Genomic DNA, 18,058 nt, shown 5'->3' on the forward strand with positions numbered 1-18,058 from the left:
GTGCCAATGCCGTGTCCTGGATCTCCTCTGTGCCCACAAACCCGGTGCCAATGCCACGTCCTGGATCCCCTCTGTGCCCACAAACCCGGTGCCAATGCCACGTCCTGGATCTCCTCTGTGCCCACAAACCCGGGGGTCAGGACCGGCCTGGCTTGAGGGCTGGGGACAGGGACAGGGTGCCACACACCAGCACGTGGCAGGTGAGGTTGGCACGGCCGTGACATGGACACGGTGACAGCGGTGGCAGTGCCCACACCCAGACAAAGGGCCGGCCGTGCCCGGCCGCCAGGGCCATCAGCGGTGCCCATTGCCCCGGTGCAGGTGCCAGGCCTGGATGTGACAGAGGGGTCAGTGTCCCCCAGCAGGAGCCCTCTGATTGTCACTCACGGCTGTGGCCCAGCAGATGGCAGGGCCCACCCCACCCTGCCAGGCATGGCACCGACTCCCGGGCACCCTCCTGGCACCAGGCATCCCTTCCCTGTGGCACCGATGGGCTCCCTGTGCTGCTGCCACCCCCGGTGCTGACCTGCGGGGAGCTCGCCCTCACCTGGCGCCTGTGGCACTGCAGAGCCACCTCTGGGCGTGTCCCCTCTGCCCTGCCATGGTCCCCAGCCCTGGGAGGGTGGCACAGCCCAGGTGCCAGGGCAATGAAGCCATCCGTGCCCCAGTTCCTGGCATCAGAATTATGGCCTGTGGGGGACAAATGGGGACGAGGGGGTGACACAGAGTGAGTGGCTGAGGTGGCTGGGGTGGGGACAAGGATGGGGACAGGGATGAGGCACACACCCCTGGTCCATGTGGGGACAATGATGGGGACAATGATGGGGACAGGGATGGGGCACAAGCCCCTGGTTCACGTGGGGACAATGATGGGGACAGGGATGGGGACAGGGATGTGGCACAAACCCCTGGTCCATGTAGGGACAGGGATGGGGACAGAGATGAGGCACAAAACCCTGGCCCAGGGTGGGGACAGGGATGGGGCACACGCCCCTGCCCAGGGTGGGGACAATGATGGGGACAAGGATGTGGCGCAAACCCCTGCCCAGGGTGAGGACAATGATGGGGACAGGGATGGGGACAGGGATGGGGACAGGGATGGGGACAGGGATGAGGCACACACCCTGGCCCAGGGTGGGGACAATGATGGGGACAATGATGGGGACAGGGATGGGACACAAACCCCTGCCCAGGGTGCCCATCGCAGCCTCATTAGCAGCCGGTGAGGGCAGGGTGGGCTCATCCGCATGCGCGGTGCTTGGAGGGAGAAGAAAGTGGCGCCATGAAACGGGGAGAGGAGATGAAAGGGGAGCAGCGAGATGAAAACCCAAAGCTCTGCCTCGGCGGGTGCAGCGGGCAGTGCCAGCACCGTGCCACACAGAGGGCAGCAGTGGCATCCCAGCGCTGTCCCCGTGCCGTCCCCTCCACCGTGGCCTGTGGTGGCAGGGCCAGCCCCATCCTGGCTCTGTGGTGGCTTTGGGGAGGGGATTCACCCCCGGGGGTGAGCGGGGATGTGGCAGCCGGGGCTGGGTGAGCAGGATGCACCCGCAGGGTTTGGGGCTGGGAGTGCAGCAGGGGCTGAGCTGAACCCAGGCCGGGCACGGTTTGGGGAGCAGGGGCAGGGCTGGGGCTGCGTTTTGGGTGGTTTTGGGTGTGGAGGCTGCGAGAGATGGCGCAGTGGCCCCCGGGCTCTGCTCCTCACCCCACTGATGTCCCCGTGTGCAGGGACCCGCTGTCCCAGCGCTGCCACCTCTGCTCCCTGCTGGTGACAATGACCCCACATGTGGCCTCGCTGCCACACTGAGGAGTTTGGCTGAAACGCGAAGCTCTTTCCTCCCCAAATTCCGCCCTCCACGTCCCTTCCCTCCCTCCCGCAGGCAGCGCTGGCTGCAGGGGGGGACCCAGCGATGGCTCAGGGGACACGGGACACGGGGAGGGGACACAGGAAGCAGGTCGGCGCTGGCACAGCCGGGTGCTGGGTGGTGCCAGGACACGGCTGGGTGCCAGCTGGGCCCGGGTGGCTCCGGAGGGACCCGCCCGGAGCGAGTTCGCAGCCCCGGCGTGCCCATGTCACCGCGGGCCGGGCCGCGCTGTCCCCTGGCGGTGTGGCACGGGGGGTGATGCCAGCTGTCCCCTGTCACCGCTAGGGTCCCTGCCGGCCCTCGGCGAGGCCCGGGCGATGGATCCGGCTCCGGCATCTCCCCGCGAGCGGCGGCGGGGGGGAGGCGGGGGCCGCTGCCAGATGGAGCCGGCTCCGCGCTGCAATATTTCTGGGAGGTGAAGGCTGGGGAGAGATGGATGCGCTAACGTGAGCCGGGAATGTCACTGAGGGGAGGAGAGCAGGAGCTGAGCCCGTCCCTGTCCCCATCCCTGTCCCTGTCCTTATCTCTGTCCCCATCCCTGTCCCCCATCCCTGTCCCCATCCCTGTCCACATCCCTGTCCCCTTCCCTGTCCCCCATCCCTGTCCACATCCCTGTCCCTGTCCCCGTCCCTGTCCCTGTCCCTGTCCCTGTCCCTGTCCCTGTCCCTGTCCCTGGCCTTGTCCCCATCCCTGTCCCCGTCCCTGTCCTTATCCCTGTCCCGGTCCCTGTCCCCATCCCTGTCCCCATCCCTGTCCCCATCCCTGTCCCCGTCCCTGTCCCTGTTCCTGTCCCTGTCCCCATCCCTGTCCCCATCCCTGTCCCCGGCCTTGTCCCCATCCCTGTCCCCATCCCTGTCCTTATCTCTGTCCCCATCCCTGTCCCCATCCCTGTCCTTATCCCTGTCCCTATCCCTGTCCCCATCCCTGTCCTTATCCCTGTCCCCATCCCTGTCCCCATCCCTGTCCCTATCCCTGTCCCCATCCCTGTCCCGGGTCCTTGCAGCAGCTCCACCCTCGGAGGAGCCAAACCAGGGCAGATTCCAGGCCGAGGGTGAGCAGGGGATGGGGAGGGGTGGGTGGTGCCCTGCCCGTCCCCGTGTCCCCAAATGTCCCCAAATGTCCCCGCAGTGGTGACAGTGCAGGGTCAGGGGAGGAGGGAACAGAGGGGGGCTCTGGCTGGGCTGGCATCAGGAGGCTTTGGGGAACTCCTTCATCTGCTCCAGGGGAGGATGAGGAGGTGCTGTGCCAGCGCTGGGGCTGAGCTGGGGCTGCTTCACCCGCTGCTCCCAGGGCATCCAAATTCCTGTTCACATCCCCCACCTGTGTCCCCAGTATGTCCCCTTAATCTGTGTCCCCAGCCTGTGTCCCCCCAACCTGTCCCCCACGGTCACAGACACACCAGGGACCTGCCAGGTGCCTTTTAAGCCACACGTTGTTCATTAGGAAAGTGACACCTGGGAATTGCCCGGCGGGAACCTGCGGCTCCACAGGGGCTGGGGACAGATGATCCCGGGGTGGGGACACTGAGGATTTGGGGTGGGGACACAGAGGTTTGGGGTGGGGACACTGAGGATTTGTCCCCCGTGCCCCACTCTTTGTCACCTGGTGTGTTCCCCCCTGCTGGGGTCAGATGTCCTTTGGGGACAATGTGGGGCTGGCACAGGGGACAAATGGCACGGAGAGGCTGCTGAGGCGACAAGGCCACTCTGGTGATGTCACAAAAGCCTATGACATCACAGCTGGCCTGTGACATCACCAGGCTTCAGGAGTGGCCACAGCAGCCTCTCCGTGCCCGCTGTGGCCACACTGGCGGTGCCACCCGTGTGGGCACAGCTGGGTGGGTGCTGCTGGCAGTGCCCCCAGCCCCCTGACAGGTGCCAGGGCCTGGTGCAGGGGGCACACGGGGGTGATGGGTGCTGCCCACAGCCACAGCCCCCCTCCATCACCCCCATCTCACCTGCCCGCCCCCCAAAACCAGGCACGGGCAGCCTGGAGGTGCTCTGAGCGTGCCAGGCCTCAGCCAGAGGGGTGAAGGGACACCTGGGTGGCACCAGGGACAAAGGGCCGGGCTCGGAGCTGCGGGGCTGGGGGTGCCAAGCCCCACCCTGGGGGTGTCTCAGGTCACATCCCTTGGGGACAGCTCCATCCCGGTGCCGCTGTCACCGAGCTCAGCTGTCCCCCACAGCACAGGGCACCCCAACGTGGGACACCCCAATCCCTGGGAACATTGGGGACCCCCCACCCACCCTCAGGTCCTTTAGGGAGGAGCAGTCCCCCCACCCCAACCCCGATGTGTGTCTGGGGGGGGGGGGGGGGGGCTGTCAGGGAGCGGATTTGGGGAGAGATGGGGAGGGTCTCCATGGCGACAGAGCGCGATGACGACAGTCGCCATGGCGAGGCTGCGTGGCCCGGCCCGTTGCCATGGCGACGCGCCGGCACTGCCAGTCGCCATGGAGATGGCCGAGGGATGGAGCGGTCCCCGCGGTTCAGGGATGGGATGGCACGGGGCGGAAAACGGGGTGTCCCGAGGGCTGAGCCCCACAACCCCGCGTCCTCCTGCGCCTCCCGGTGCCGCCGCCGCCCTCCCGGTGCCGCCTCGTGCCCGGTGCCGCCGCCGCCGCCGCCCGGGATCGTTTTCACGAGGCTTTTCCACTCCAGTTCACACTCCCATCTGACAGGCCCAACTTCTCATTTTCAGAGTAATCACTCCACTGCACTAATTGCACATGCAAATATGCAAATTCGTATTAATTAATTACTATACTAATTAGTTCTGTGGTATTTGCGAGTAATAAATCATTCGGAGGGAGCGGGAAGCTGGAGACCTGGCCCATTTACACTTCGCATAAAAATTTAATAGGCGCTCCGGCTGATCCGGGACAGCCGTGCCACCGTGCTTAAAGGCACAGAGCTGGCCTGGCACGGCGTGGGGGGCACAAGCCCCCCCGGGCCTGGCACGGAGAGGGCACCAGGGAGGGCAGAGTGGGCAGGGAAAGGTGAAATTGGGGAAAAGTGAAATTGGGGAAAAGAGAAATCGGGGGAAAGAGAAATTGGGGAAGAGCGAAATTGGGGAAAAGAGAAATTGGGGGAAAAGAGAAATCGGGGAAAAGCGAAATTGGGGGAAAGAGAAATTGTGGAAAAGCAGTGGGGAGGAGGAATGGGGGGATGTGAGGGGAGGGGGATGGATGGGTTTCCTTGTGGGGAAACTGAGGCAGGGAGGATAGGGTGGGGGTACCCTGCTGCTGGGTGTGGGGGTCTTCTCTCACCCCTCCTGGCACCCAGGTATGGGGGTACCCAGGGGGGTCACCCTGCTTGGCGGCTGGGGTGGATCTCAGTGGGCACACTGGCATGGTGACCGTGTCTGAATGGTGGCACTGCCACCAGAGAGGCATTGTGACCACATTGGCACTGCCACCAGACAGGCATTGTGACCACATTGGCACTGTGACCACAATGGCACTGCCACCAGAGAGGGACTGTGACCTGACTGTCACTGTGACCATGCCAGAGATGTGGCACTGCCAACAGACAGGTACTGTGACCACACTGGCACTGTGACCACATTGGGCACTGTCGCCACAGTGGCACTGCCACCAGACAGGCACAGTGACCACAGTGGCACTGCCACCAGAGAGGCATTGTGACCACACTGGCACTGTGACCACGTTGGGCACTGTGACCACACCGATATTGTAACCACACTGGCACAGTGACCACACTGGCACTGCCACCAGACAGGCACTGTGACCACATTGGCACTGTGACCACACTGGCACCATGATCATGCCAGCACCATGACCACAACCCCGCTGGCACAGTGACCAAATGCCACCACATGCCAGCACGGTGACCACGCTGCCACAGTGACCACTGTGGCACTGCCACCGCACCAGCACTGTGACCATTGCTGCCAGGGTGACCACGCTGGCACCAGAACCAGGCTGGCACTGCCCCCGCGCCAGCACCGTGGCTGCGCTACCAGGGTGACCACATTGGCACAATGACCACTGTGGCACTGCCACCACGCCAGCACTGTGGCTGTGCTACCAGGGTGACCCCACTGGCACCAGGCTCAGGCTGGCACTGCCACCACACCAGCACTGTGACCACACTGGCACCAGGACCACGCTGGCACTGCCAACCCCGCGCCAGCCGCTCCCCGCTGCCACCTTGGGGGATTTTGCGAGCCTTTAATTGTGGTAAGCACAGATTAATTAAGCAGCGATAAACACAAACCCATGCATTATTGATGAATAAGGGTGAGTTCAGGTTGGTGCGAGCAGTGTAATTAAATATAAACCTCAAGCTGCCCATTGTTAAGGGACAAATTACATTACTATTGTGACACGTGTCGGGGCGAGGGGCTCACGGCCTGGCACCTCCACCCGCAGCCCCCAGAGAGGGGGTGGTGGGCAGCGATGGGCACCCCACAATGCCAGGGCAGGGCATTTTCCATCCTGGATCCGTGCACAGTGAGGATGGCGCTCCTTGGGGACAGCAGAGATGGGGTGGGGGGCACTGTGGGTGGCACACACGCATGAACACGCCTGGCACACACACGTGCAGATGTGCACAGCGCTGGCACACACACACACACCAACACACACGTGCCCATCCCTGGCACACACACACACACACATCATCCCCAGACTCCTTCCCTGCTCCCTCCTCCCCTTCCCAAACCCCCCCTCACCGCATCCCCGCAGCCCCCCCTGCACGACCAGAGCCCCTCTGTGTCCCCTGTGTGCCCGCTGTGCCAGGCACCGTGCCCGTGTCCCCTCCCCGCCCTGCCAGCCCCGGGCTGTCCCCGTTAAACCCCCGGGGGACACCCCCACACCCCCTCGGGGACAAGCGACAATGACCCTGGGGGGGGCTGCGGGAGAGCGGCGGGCCCGGCTGTGCCCCCCTGGCCCCCCCTTGCCCGGCGCGGGGTGGGGGTGCCAGCTGGAAGCTATTTATTAACCAGTCATGGTTAAATTGGTTTATAAATTAACAGATGTTTTAACTTTATTCTTTCTTCTGGGAATGGAGGCGGCGAACTGGGCTGTGCTGGCGGCCGGGGGGGGGTCAGGGATGGGTTGGGGGGAGCGGGGATGGGAGCCCCCCGCCTTGAGCCCACCCTGGCAGGGCTCTGTGGGGCACCTGGAGGAGATTTGGGATCATTTTTGGGGTCCCAGCTCCGCAGGGAAGGGGTGGGAGGGGCTTTAGGGGGTAAACTGCGCGCTACAGGTGGGTAAACTGAGGCACGTGGTGTCCCCCTCAGGCAGAGGAGAGCCCCGGGCTGCCTCACCCCTGCACCCCTTCCCTTGAACCCCCCAAATTTATCCGCCCCACATTCCCCCCTTTATCCTCCCCTCCAGGTTTTACCCGTTCAGCCACTCCTGGGGCCGGGCACACCCTGGCACCGGGCTCTGCGGGCATGACCCCCCCCAAATATCACAGCCCCTGCTTGGGTGGGTGCCCCAGGACCCCCCAGTGTTCTCCCAGCCGCCGATGCCACCCCATGGGGTGGGTGTGAGCCTTGGCATGGGACCCAGGACCCCCCAGTGCCCCCAGAGCCCCCGGTGCCACCCTTTGGGGTGGGTGTGAGCCTTGGCATGGGACCCAGGACCCCCCAGTGCCCCCAGAGCCCCCAGTGCCACCCTTTGGGGTGGGTGTGAGCCTTGGCACGGGCCAGCCAGGGCGGCTCCAGCCGCGGCTCCGCTCCGGCCACGCCGTGCCAAAGCCCTTGAGCCGCTGCCCAGCCCACGCGGCCGTGCCAGCCCGGGGTGGCCGTGCCAGCCTGGCCATGCCAGCGCCGCCGGTGACATCTGCCTCGGCGGGCACACGGCGCCGGTGAGGGCACCAGGAGCGGGCACAGCCCGGGGTGTGCAGCCCCCCTGCCCGCCCTGCTGGGGGGTTCAGGGGTGCGACCCCTCCTCGGTGAGCTGGGGACACGGCCAGGTGAGGGGACACAATGTGGGGACACAATGTGGGGACACTGCCACCCTTGTCCTGCCAGGTGTGGGGACACAATGTGGGGACACTGCCACCCTTGTCCTGCCAGGGAATGTCCCCCCATCCTGCCGAGAATCGGGGGACACGGCCCCTCCTTGCGTCCCCACACTTTTTTGGGGTTGCAGACCACCCCACATCACGCTAAAAATATGGGGTTGCACCCCCCCAGTCCTGCCTCAGTTTCCCCATCGCACCCCCGAGCAGGGCAGGGGGTGCCCCTTCCCCAGCCCCCCCCGTGCACCCCCATTTAGGGAACGTCCCTCCCATGCCCCCATCCCCACTCCGCAGCCCCCCAGGGTGGGTTTCCCGGCAGTGAAAGGGTTAAACCCCCTGCACACCCCCTCCCCTCTCCCCCCGCCCCCTCGGGCTCCCACGCGTGCTCCGCTCCCACGCGTGTTCCCACTGCCGGCACCCAGGGGAGCACCGGCCCCCTCCCGCCGCCCCCGCTGCGGCTCCCGGGGGGGGCTGCACCCACGGGGGGGTCCTGGGGTGCAGGGGGGGCTCGGGGGGCTCAGCCCAGGGAGGGGACACGGAGGGGACAAGGGCACTGAGGGGGGGTCCCTGCACCCCCGAGCCGACCCCCGCCCATGCTGTGGCCACGCCCCCTCCGCGCACAGGCCCCGCCCACCCCCGGCACTCACCCTTGGACCGGGCGATTGTCCCCGCGATGCGGTGTCCCCGCAAGGCCCTGTCCCTGCCGTGTCCTGTCCCCGTGGCACCCTGTCCCTGCAGCGCCACATTGTCCCCGGCACACCCCGTCCCCACCATGGCCCATCCCTGGGACACTTAATCCTCGTGGGACTGTGTCCCCATCCCCAGCACACCCTGTCCCCACAATGTCCCATCCCTGGGGCTCTTCACCTTCATGGGACCGTGTCCTCATCATGCTCCATCCCCAGCACACCCTGTCCCCATGGTGGTCCTTCCTTGGGACACTTCATCCTCATGGGACACTGTCCCCACCATGCCCCATCCCCAGCACACCCTGTCCCCACCATGGCCCATCCCTGGGGCACTTCATCCTTGTGGGACACTGTCCCCATGCTGCTCCATCCCCAGCACACCGTGTCCCCACCACGCTCATCCTTGGGACACTTTGTCCCCATGGGACCGTGTCCCCACCACGCTCCATCCCCAGCACTCTGTCTCCGTGCTGCTCCATCCCTGGGGCTCTCTGTCCCCATGGGACACTGTCCCCACCACGCTCCATCCCCAACACACCCTGTCCCCACCATGGGGACACTTTGTCCCCATGAGACCCTGCTGGCCACGATGCTCCACCCCCAGCCCACCGTGTCCCCACCATGGCCCATCCCTGGGGCTCTTTGTCCCCATGGGACACTGTCCCCACCGTGCTCCACCCCCAGCCCACCGTGTCCCCGCGCTGTCCCACCCCCAGCCCACCCTGTCCCCACCACGCCCCCCCACCACGGCGCTCTGTCCCCACTTCCGTCCATGCCCACACCCTCCGTCCGTGCCCAGCGCTCCTCGGTGGGCTCCGGCTCCTCTCCGGTGCCCGCTGCCGGGGGGCGAGCGCTTCTTGCCTCACCCCGCTGCTATTTTTACTCTCTCCGCGGGAGGATTCGCTGCCGCAGCTCCGCGCAGCCCCCGCGGCACCGCGGCACGGGCACGGGCACGGGCTGGGTGCCCACGGTGCGCCTGTCCCGGCGGCAGGCGAGGAGCGGGGCCATGTGTGCCACACGTGTGCCTGGAAGGTGCCCCCCGTGTTCCTGGCACCCCCCCCCCCCGCCCCATTCCCGTGCCACTCTGCAGGTGCCACCCGCGGGTGACGCTGCGTGGGCGCGGGCGCGGGCGGCGCCTGCCGATCCCGGGGGGCTGCGGGTGCCGGCGCTGCCGCAGCGCACGGAGGGGAGGGGGCCCGGCCACCCCCTCACACGGCGTCTTCGTGGGTGGGAGAAGCGGGAACAGCAGCGGGATGGAGCCCGGGAACCTGTTGCCATAACGACTCCCGGTCCCGGGATGGGGACGGTGCGCGGAGCCTGGCACGGGGACACGCGTGGTGGCAGAGGGACTCCTCACCTTGTCCCCAGGTTTTGGTCTCCATGAGGACACTGAGCTCTGCTGGCGCCTGATTTGTCCCCATCCAGGTGCTCACTGCGCTGTGCCACAGGCACAAGTTTGTCATCCGCAGCCAGATTTTGTCACCCACAGCCAGATTTTGTCACCCACAGTCCGGCTTTGTCACCCACAGTCCGGCTTTGTCACCCACAGCCCAGCTTTGTCACCCACAGCCAAGATTTGCCACGCAGACCCAAGATTTGTCTCCCAGAGCTGGACTTTGTCACCTAGAGCTGGCCTTTGCCACTCAGAGCCGAGATTTGTCACCCAGAGGCAGGATTTGTCACCAGGGCCGGGCTGTGCCGTGTTTTGCCGCGTGGTGCCGGGCGGGCGGGAGGCTGCTCCATGGCTCGGTGCCACTCGGGTAAATATTTTGCTGGAGCGGTGGCTGCTGGCCCAGGGCCACCCGCAGCCGTTGGAGCACCGGGAGATCCGGGGGACGGAGCCAGTTCCCAGCTCCCCCTTCCTCGTTCCTGCTCACGGGCGGCTTCCATCGACACCGCCCCGGGACATCCCAGGAGGGGACGAGCCACCGCTCCGGCTGTCCCCACTCCAAGGGGACCCCCCGGTTGTGGCCCTGTGGGGCTGGAAGAGGTGCCCTGGGTGTCCCCCGGTCCCTTCCTGGCAGCTCTGGTGCCCTGCGGGATGAACCCCCCGTTCCCCATGGGGAATATTTTGTGTCCCTTGGGATTTTCTATGGGGAAAATCTCCAAAAAACTGGGGAAGAACCAGGGCAGGTGGGCACAGCTTCGGGTGAAGACGCAGCCCCTGCACCCCCAAAATCCTGGGGGCTGCAGCTTGGGGTGGGGGGACCCCGGCACACAGGGGATGGGATGATTGGGGAGTCCCCACGGATGTCCCCTCCAGAGTGGTGGCCCTGTCCCGTGTGGCACAAGCCGGGTGGGGGCAATTTTGCCGCTGCCCACACAGGGGTGGGAGCTGCTGTCCCTCTGTCCCCTGTCCCTCTGTCCCCACACCTCTGGGGAGACTCAAGGGACAGGGACACACACGGAGCCACCGTCCCTGTCCCAGCGCAACCGGCCATTGCAGGTGGGGCCCCCCGTGGCAGGGAAGGGGTTAAGGACCCCCCCCCAGGTTGGCTGAACCCCCTGGGGGGCTCCCCAAGGGCTCATTACCGCGGCCTCAGCCCCCCTGCCCGGGGAGGGGGGGATGAATAATTCAGCTCCTGGTAGGAAGACGTGTCCTCCCTCCCTCTCCTTCCTCCTCCTCCTCCTCCTCCTCACCGGCTCTGCCTTCCCCACCTCCCGCCACTCTCATTCCTCGCCGTACCGAGCCTCGGGTGCCACGGAACTCCGCTCGGTAGCGGTGCCAGAGACCCCCCCCGGCCCCCGCCACCGGCTCCGGTGACTCCCGGCCAAGGCCATGGACCCCAAGGAGCGCAAGAAGATCCAGTTCTCGGTGCCCGCCCCCCCCAGCAACCTGGACCCCCGCGCCGTGGAGATGGTGAGGGGACAGGGGACAAGGGACAGGGGACCGGGGACCGGGGACAGGGGACAGGGGACCGGGGACAGGGGACAGGGGACTGGGGACAAGGGACAGGGGACAGGGGACAGGGGACAGGGGACAGGGGAGCTCGGGGGTCTCCCCTCTTGTCAGGGCAAAGCGCTGCCGGTGACCCCGGCGCGAGGAGGGACCCCCGGAATGACCGCGCGGGACGGGAGGGGGACACGGGAGAGCCCCGGGGACAGCGGGGAGGGGATGGGGACAGAGTGGGACGGGAGGGAGGGGAGGGGACAAAGGGGATTGAACCGGACAGGGGGGACGGGAGGGGACCGGGAGAGCAGGACAAGGGGGATCCGAGGGGACAAGGCAGGGATGGGACAAGGGGGATCGGAGGGGACAGAGGGGACAAGGCAGGGGATGGAAGGGACAGAGGGAATGCGTTGGGACAGAGGGGATGGGACAAGGGGGATCGGAGGGGACAGGAGGGACAGGATAGGACCGGGAGAGCAGGACAAGGGGGATCGGAGGGGACAGAGGGGACAAGGCAGGGGATGGAAGGGACAGAGGGGATGGGACAAGGGGGAGGTGGGAGGGGACAGAGGGAAGGAGGGGAAGGATCCGGGGGAGATCGGAAGGGACAGAGGGGACAAGGGGGACCGGCAGAGCAGGACAAGGGGGATGGGAGCGGGCAGGGCATGGGACGGGAGGGACAGACCGGACGGGACAGCGTGGGGGACACAAAAAGGGACGGGGACAGGACGAGAGAGCTCCAAGGTCCCCGCACACCGAGAGTTGTGCCAGGGGGACGGGGACAGGGACAGGGATGAGACAGAGCACAGGGACGGGATGAAGGGGACAGGACACGCCGGGAGTCAGTGCAGCCACCCCCGCCGGTTGTCCCCGATCCGAGGGGACATCCTCAGCACACGCCGGAGCCGGAGCCTCCCGGAGGAGCTGGCCTGGGGCTGGGACACACTGTGGACACCGCGGGGACCCCGCGCCGGGTGGGCTGGTGGCCCTGCACCCACAGGCGCGCACACGGGCACACACGTGTCCCTGGGGCACAGGGGACAGGGGAACCGGGGCGTCCCCAGCCGGTGACACCCCGGATCTGTGCCCCAGATCCGCCGGAGGAGGCCCACGCCGGCCATGCTCTTCCAGCTCTCCGAACACTCGTCCCCAGGTGAGCGGGGCCGGGCTGCGACACGGGGCGGGGGTCAGTGGCAGGGATGGGACGTGGTGGCTGTCGTGGTGTCTGGGATGGGACACGGTGGCAGGGAGGGGACGTGGTGGCTGTCGTGGTGTCTGGAACGGGACACGGTGGCAGGGAGGGGACGTGGGATGTAGTGTCACCTGTGGAATGGGATGTCCGGCAAGGAGGGGACGGGGTGTCACACAAGGAAGGGGGTGGCACGGAGGGGCAGGGTAACCCCTGGAGGGGGTATCCGTGTCCCGCTCACCTTTCTCTCCCCGGCGCCGCTGACACAGAGGATGAGAACCTGCCCTACCAGGTGAGTGAGCGCCGGGACCCCCGACACGACCCCGCTCCCTGTCCCGGGTCCCCCGGGGGCGTTATCGGGGCCCGGAGCTTATCGGCTCCTTCCCGGCACGGGCACACGGCGCCGGGGACGGGGACACGGGATGGGGACATGGAGCCGAGCCAGGCTGGGCAGTTTGTGCCGAGCAGCGCGTGACTGTGGCGGGGTCACCCCCGCAGTGTCCCCAGCGCCGTGTCCCCAGTGCCACATCCAAACACGAGGTGTCCCTAACGGCGTCGCCATCGGGGGCAGCCCAAAACCTCGTCCCCTAGGCAGTGTCCCCATAATGGGGACCCCCAATGCCATATCCCCAAGGCAGTGTCCCCAGTGCCACATCCTCATGGCAGTGTCCCCATAATGGGGGATCCCAGTGCCACATCCTCATGGCAGTGTCCCCATAATGGGGGATCCCAGTGTCACATCCTCATGGCAGTGTCCCGACTGTGGGGACCCCATTGCCACGTCCTCATGACAGAGTCCCCATAATGGAAGTCCCCAATGCCACACCCTCATGGCAATGTCCCCATCGTGGGACCCATCCTCATGGCAGTGTCCCCATAATTGTGGGGACCCCCAATGCCACATCCCCAAGGCAGTGTCCCCAGTGCCACATCCTCATGGCAGTGTCCCCATCGTGGGATTCATCCTCATGGCAGTGTCCCCATAATGGGGGATCCCAGTGCCACATCCTCATGGCAGTGTCCCCATTGTGGGGACCCCAATGCCACATCCTCATGGCAGTGTCCCCATAATTATGGGGACCCCAATGCCACATCCCCAAGGCAATGTCCCCATTGTGGGACCCATCCTCATGGCAGTGTCCCCATAATGAGAGTCCCCAATGCCACATCCTCATGGCAATGTCCCCATCATGGGGGTCCCCAACATAGGATCAGGGTCCCCACGGTGGGGTGTTCATCATGGTGTCCCCAATTTCCCATCCCCAATGCAAGGTCCCCACCTCAGGGTCCCATCACGGTGTCCCAAATATCCCATCCCCAATGAAAGGTCCCCAAGGCAGGGTCCCATCACGGTGTCCCCAGCGCCACATCCCCTCAGCAGGCTCCTCATTTCTGGGGATGGGGTGGGTGTCACCCCCATGGTGAGACCCCCATCGCAGCCCCCACCTCACCGGGGGGTTCCCGGCTCTCTGGGGGCCTCGGTGACCCCCGTTGGGGACACCGGGCCCCCCCATCCCGACTCGTGTTCCCCCGCAGCGCTCGGGCGAGGGCTGCCTGCTCAAACCAAAGAGGACCAACCCGTGTGCCTACACCCCGCCCTCGCTCAAAGGTACCGCCCGCGGGGACAGCGGGGACAGTCCGGTGCTCCCGGTGCCCCCGGTGCCCCCGGTGACACCGGCGTGTCCCCAGCCGTGCAGCGCATCGTGCAGTCCCACCTGGAGAGCGGCATGGGCGGCGGGGACAGCTCCGACGGGGAGCCCGATGATGGCTGCGACCCCGACAGTGGCCTCGAGTCTGGTGAGGGGACACGGGGACATGGGGACACGGGGAGGGGGTTCTGGAGCCCAGGGGACACAGGGACATGGGGAGGGGGATTCTGGGGCCCAAGGGATGCAGGGACATGGATGCCAGAACCTTGGGGACACAAGGACATGGGGACAGGGGTTCTGGAGCCCAAAGGATGTGGGGACATGGGGAGGGGGATTCTGGAGTCCAAGGGGTGTGGAGACATTGGTGCCACAGTCTGGGGGACACAGGGACATGGGGAGGGGATTCTGGAGCCCAGGGTGTGTGGGGACATTGGTGACAGAGCCTTGGGGACATGGGGATGGGGATTCTGGAGCCCAAAGGATGTGGGGACATGGATGGCAGAGCCTTGGGGGACACAGGGACATGGGGTTGGGATTCTGGAGCCCAGGGGGTGTGGGGACAGGGATGTCAGAGCTTGGGGACATGGGGATGGTGATTCTGGAGCTCAGGGGACACTAGGACATGGGGACAGGCCTGCCAGAGCCCAGGGGATGTGAGGACAGGGATGGCAGAGCTTGGGGACACAGGGACATGGGGACAGGGGTTTTGGAGCCCAAAGGATGTGGGGACAGGGGGAGGGGGATTCTGGAGCCCAAGGGATGTGGTGATGGCGCTGCTGGAATCTGAGGGATGGGGACATGGCCCTGCCAGAGCCCAGGGGACAGGGAGGCCGTGGGGACACAGCCACGGGGGTGCCAGAGCTGCAGGGATGTGGGGACATGAGGACCAGAAGCCCAGGGTACACGGGGACAGGATTGCTGGAGCCTGGGGGACACGGGGAGGTGGGGAGGGGGATTCTGGAGCCCAGGGGATGTGGGGACATTGGTGCCAGAGCCTTGGGGACACGGGGACGTGGGGAGGGTGATTCTGGAGCCCAGAGGGTGTGGGGACATTGGTGCCAGAGCCTTGGGAACATGGGGACATGGGATTGGGATTCTGGAGCCCAGGGGTGCGGGGACAGGGATATCAGAGCCTTGGGGACGTGGGGATGGGGATTCTGGAGCTCACAGGACACAGGGACGTGGGGACAGGGTTCTGGAGCCCAAGGGGTGTGGGGACATGAATGGCAGAGCCTGGGGGGACACAGGGACATGGGGATGGGGATTCTGGAGCTCAGGGGACACTAGGACATGGGGACAGGCCTGCCAGAGCCCAGAGGATGTGCGGACAGGGATGGCAGAGCTTGGGGACACAGGGACATGGGGACAGGGGTTCTGGAGGCCAGGGGATGTGGGGACACGGGGACGGGGATTCTGGAGCTCAGGGGACACAGGGACACGGGGACAGGGATTCTGGAGCCCAGGGGGTGTGGGGACACGGGGACAAGAACGCCGGGGTACACGGGGACAGCATTGCTGGAGCCTGGGGGACACGGGGAGGTGGGGACGGGGGTCACCATCCCCTGTAGCCCGCGGGGACAAGGGCAGGGCTGGCACACGGGCTGGCTGCCACGCTGTCCTTGCTGCCCACGCGTCCCTGTCCCCCGCGGGGCCGGTGACGCCAGCCGGACCCCCGGCCGCTGTGTGACGCGGTCCCGGTGCCGCCCCGGTGCCGCGCGTGCCTCGCCGTGGCCCGGGCTCATGGACCCCCGCCCGGGCAGCCCCGGGGAGCCAGGGCAGAGCCGAGCGCAGCTACTTCCCCGCCGGGCTGAAGGCGCACAAGCGGAAAGGTAACGGGATGGGGACGGGGATGGGGGGGACAGGGGTGGCGGGAGGGTGGGGGTGGCGGGGGGACAGCGGGATGGCAGAGGGATGGAAGCAGGACAGACACAGTGGAGGTGATGGCGGAGACGGGAGGATGGGGACAGCGAGGGGACAGAGTGGTGGAGGGCTGAGAATGGTGGGGGACAAGGATATGGGGGTGGCAGGAGGATGGGGACAGGGTGGTGGAGGGATGGGGAAGGTGGGGGACAAGGTGACAGGAGGATGGGGATGGTGGGGACATGGGACAGTGAGGGGACAAGGTGGTGGAGGGATGGGGGACAAGGATGGGGACAGCAAGGGGATGGGGTGGTGGAGGGGTGAGGATGGTGGGGGACAAGAATATGAGGGTGGCAGGACAATTGGGACAGCAGGGCAGGGATGGCAGCAGGATGGGGATGATGGTGGACAAGGATGGGGGTGTGGCAGGAGGATTGGGACAGCCAGGGGACAAAGTGGTGGAGACTTGGGAATGGTGGGGACAAGGATATGGGGGTGGCAGGAGGGTGGGGCAGGATGGTGAAGGGCTGAGGATGGTGGGGGACAAGGTGGCAGGAGGATGGGGACAGCAGGACAGGGATGGCAGCAGGATGGGAATGATGGTGGACAAGGATGGGGGGGTGACAGGAGGATTGGGACAGCGAGGGGACAAAGTGGTGGAGTGTTGAGGATGGTGGGGGACAAGGTGGCAGGAGGATGGGGACAGCAGCGCAGGGATGGCAGGAGGATGGGGATGGTGGGGACACACAGGGACAACGAGGGGACAAGGTGGTGGAGGGATGGGGATGGTGGGGGACAAGGATGGCGGGATGGCAGGAGGATGGGACAGGGCGGTGAAGAGGTGAGGATGGTTGGGGACAATGTGGCAGGAGGATGGCGACAGTGAGGGGGACAGGGTGGTGGAGGTATGGGGGACAAGGATATGAGGGTGGCGGGAGGATGGGGACAGCAGGACAGGGATGGCAGCAGGATGGGGATGGCAGGGACACACAGGGACAGTGAGGGGACGTGGCTGCTCGCTCTCCGGGGACACCGGGCGGGCACCGGGGCTCGGTGTCGCGTCCCCTCTGGGTGTCCCCGGTGGCACCGCGCCGCTCCCCGCAGGCGGGCAGAAGGTTTCCTTCGCCGGCGGCATCGACGAGCGCGAGGAGGACCTGAAGTCGCTGACGGTGTCCGAGATCCCCGAGGACCCCGAGGGCGCGGAGGGCGACGAGGACGAGCCGGGCCAGGAGCAGGACGGCGGCACCGGGGGTATGTGGCGGGGAAGGGGCCTGTCCCCCGCTCCATCCCCGCTGTCCCCGGTGCCACCGCGCTGCTGAGCCCGCTCGTTTCCATCCGCAGAGCGGCGGCACGTGGGGTTCGCCGAGGTTCCCTCGCGTCCCATCGGCACCGAGCGCCACTCGCCCACCTTCCCGCTGGGCACCAGTTAGCTGGCACCGGGCACCGGGCACCGGGCACCGGCCCCGCCCGGCCCCGCCGGCCCCCGCAGCTTCGCCCGTGCCCCCCGGCTGCCCCCCGCCCGCTGCCTGCGCTTCGCCTGCCGTGCGCCCTGTGCCGCGCCGTGCCGGGCCGTGCCGGGACACGCCGGGACCCCCGCACAGCCCCGGCCGCCCCCTCCCACCCCCCGGCTGCCGGTGATGGAGGAGCCGGGGATGGGAGCCCCGGGTGCTGGCGGCCCCCCCTGGCTGCTGCCCCCCGGCCCCGAGCGAGCAGAGCCCCCCGCCCGCAATAAACGGCTGTACAGAGGGTGCCGAGTGGTTTTGGGGGGCTGAGGGGTCTTTGGGGGGGGTCTGGTTTTGGTAGGGGGTGGGGCGCCCCATGAACACCCCTCTGTCCCATAGGGAATGGTCTGTCCCGAGCCCCCCCCGTCCCATAGGGAATGGTCTGCCCCAAGCCCCACTGATCCCCACATGTGGAATGGTGTCCCC

At 66.6% G+C, this 18,058-nt stretch overlaps 1 protein-coding gene across 1 annotated transcript; it reads left to right on the forward strand.

The window, feature by feature from the left end:
- The first annotated feature begins 11,258 nt into the window (after positions 1-11,258).
- On the forward strand, positions 11,259-17,643 carry PPP1R1B (protein phosphatase 1 regulatory inhibitor subunit 1B). Its single transcript, XM_054281446.1, has 8 exons — positions 11,259-11,402; positions 12,525-12,585; positions 12,891-12,913; positions 14,158-14,230; positions 14,311-14,418; positions 16,031-16,099; positions 17,235-17,381; positions 17,472-17,643. Exons 1-8 carry the CDS (start codon positions 11,322-11,324, stop codon positions 17,558-17,560), a joined length of 651 nt encoding a protein of 216 aa, XP_054137421.1. The 5' UTR covers positions 11,259-11,321; the 3' UTR covers positions 17,561-17,643.
- Positions 17,644-18,058: the final 415 nt, after the last annotated feature.

This window comes from Melozone crissalis, unplaced genomic scaffold (assembly GCF_028551555.1).
Source record: "Melozone crissalis strain CALT ecotype California unplaced genomic scaffold, PUWL_Pcris_2 ptg000032l_1, whole genome shotgun sequence".
NCBI lineage: Eukaryota > Metazoa > Chordata > Aves > Passeriformes > Passerellidae > Melozone > Melozone crissalis.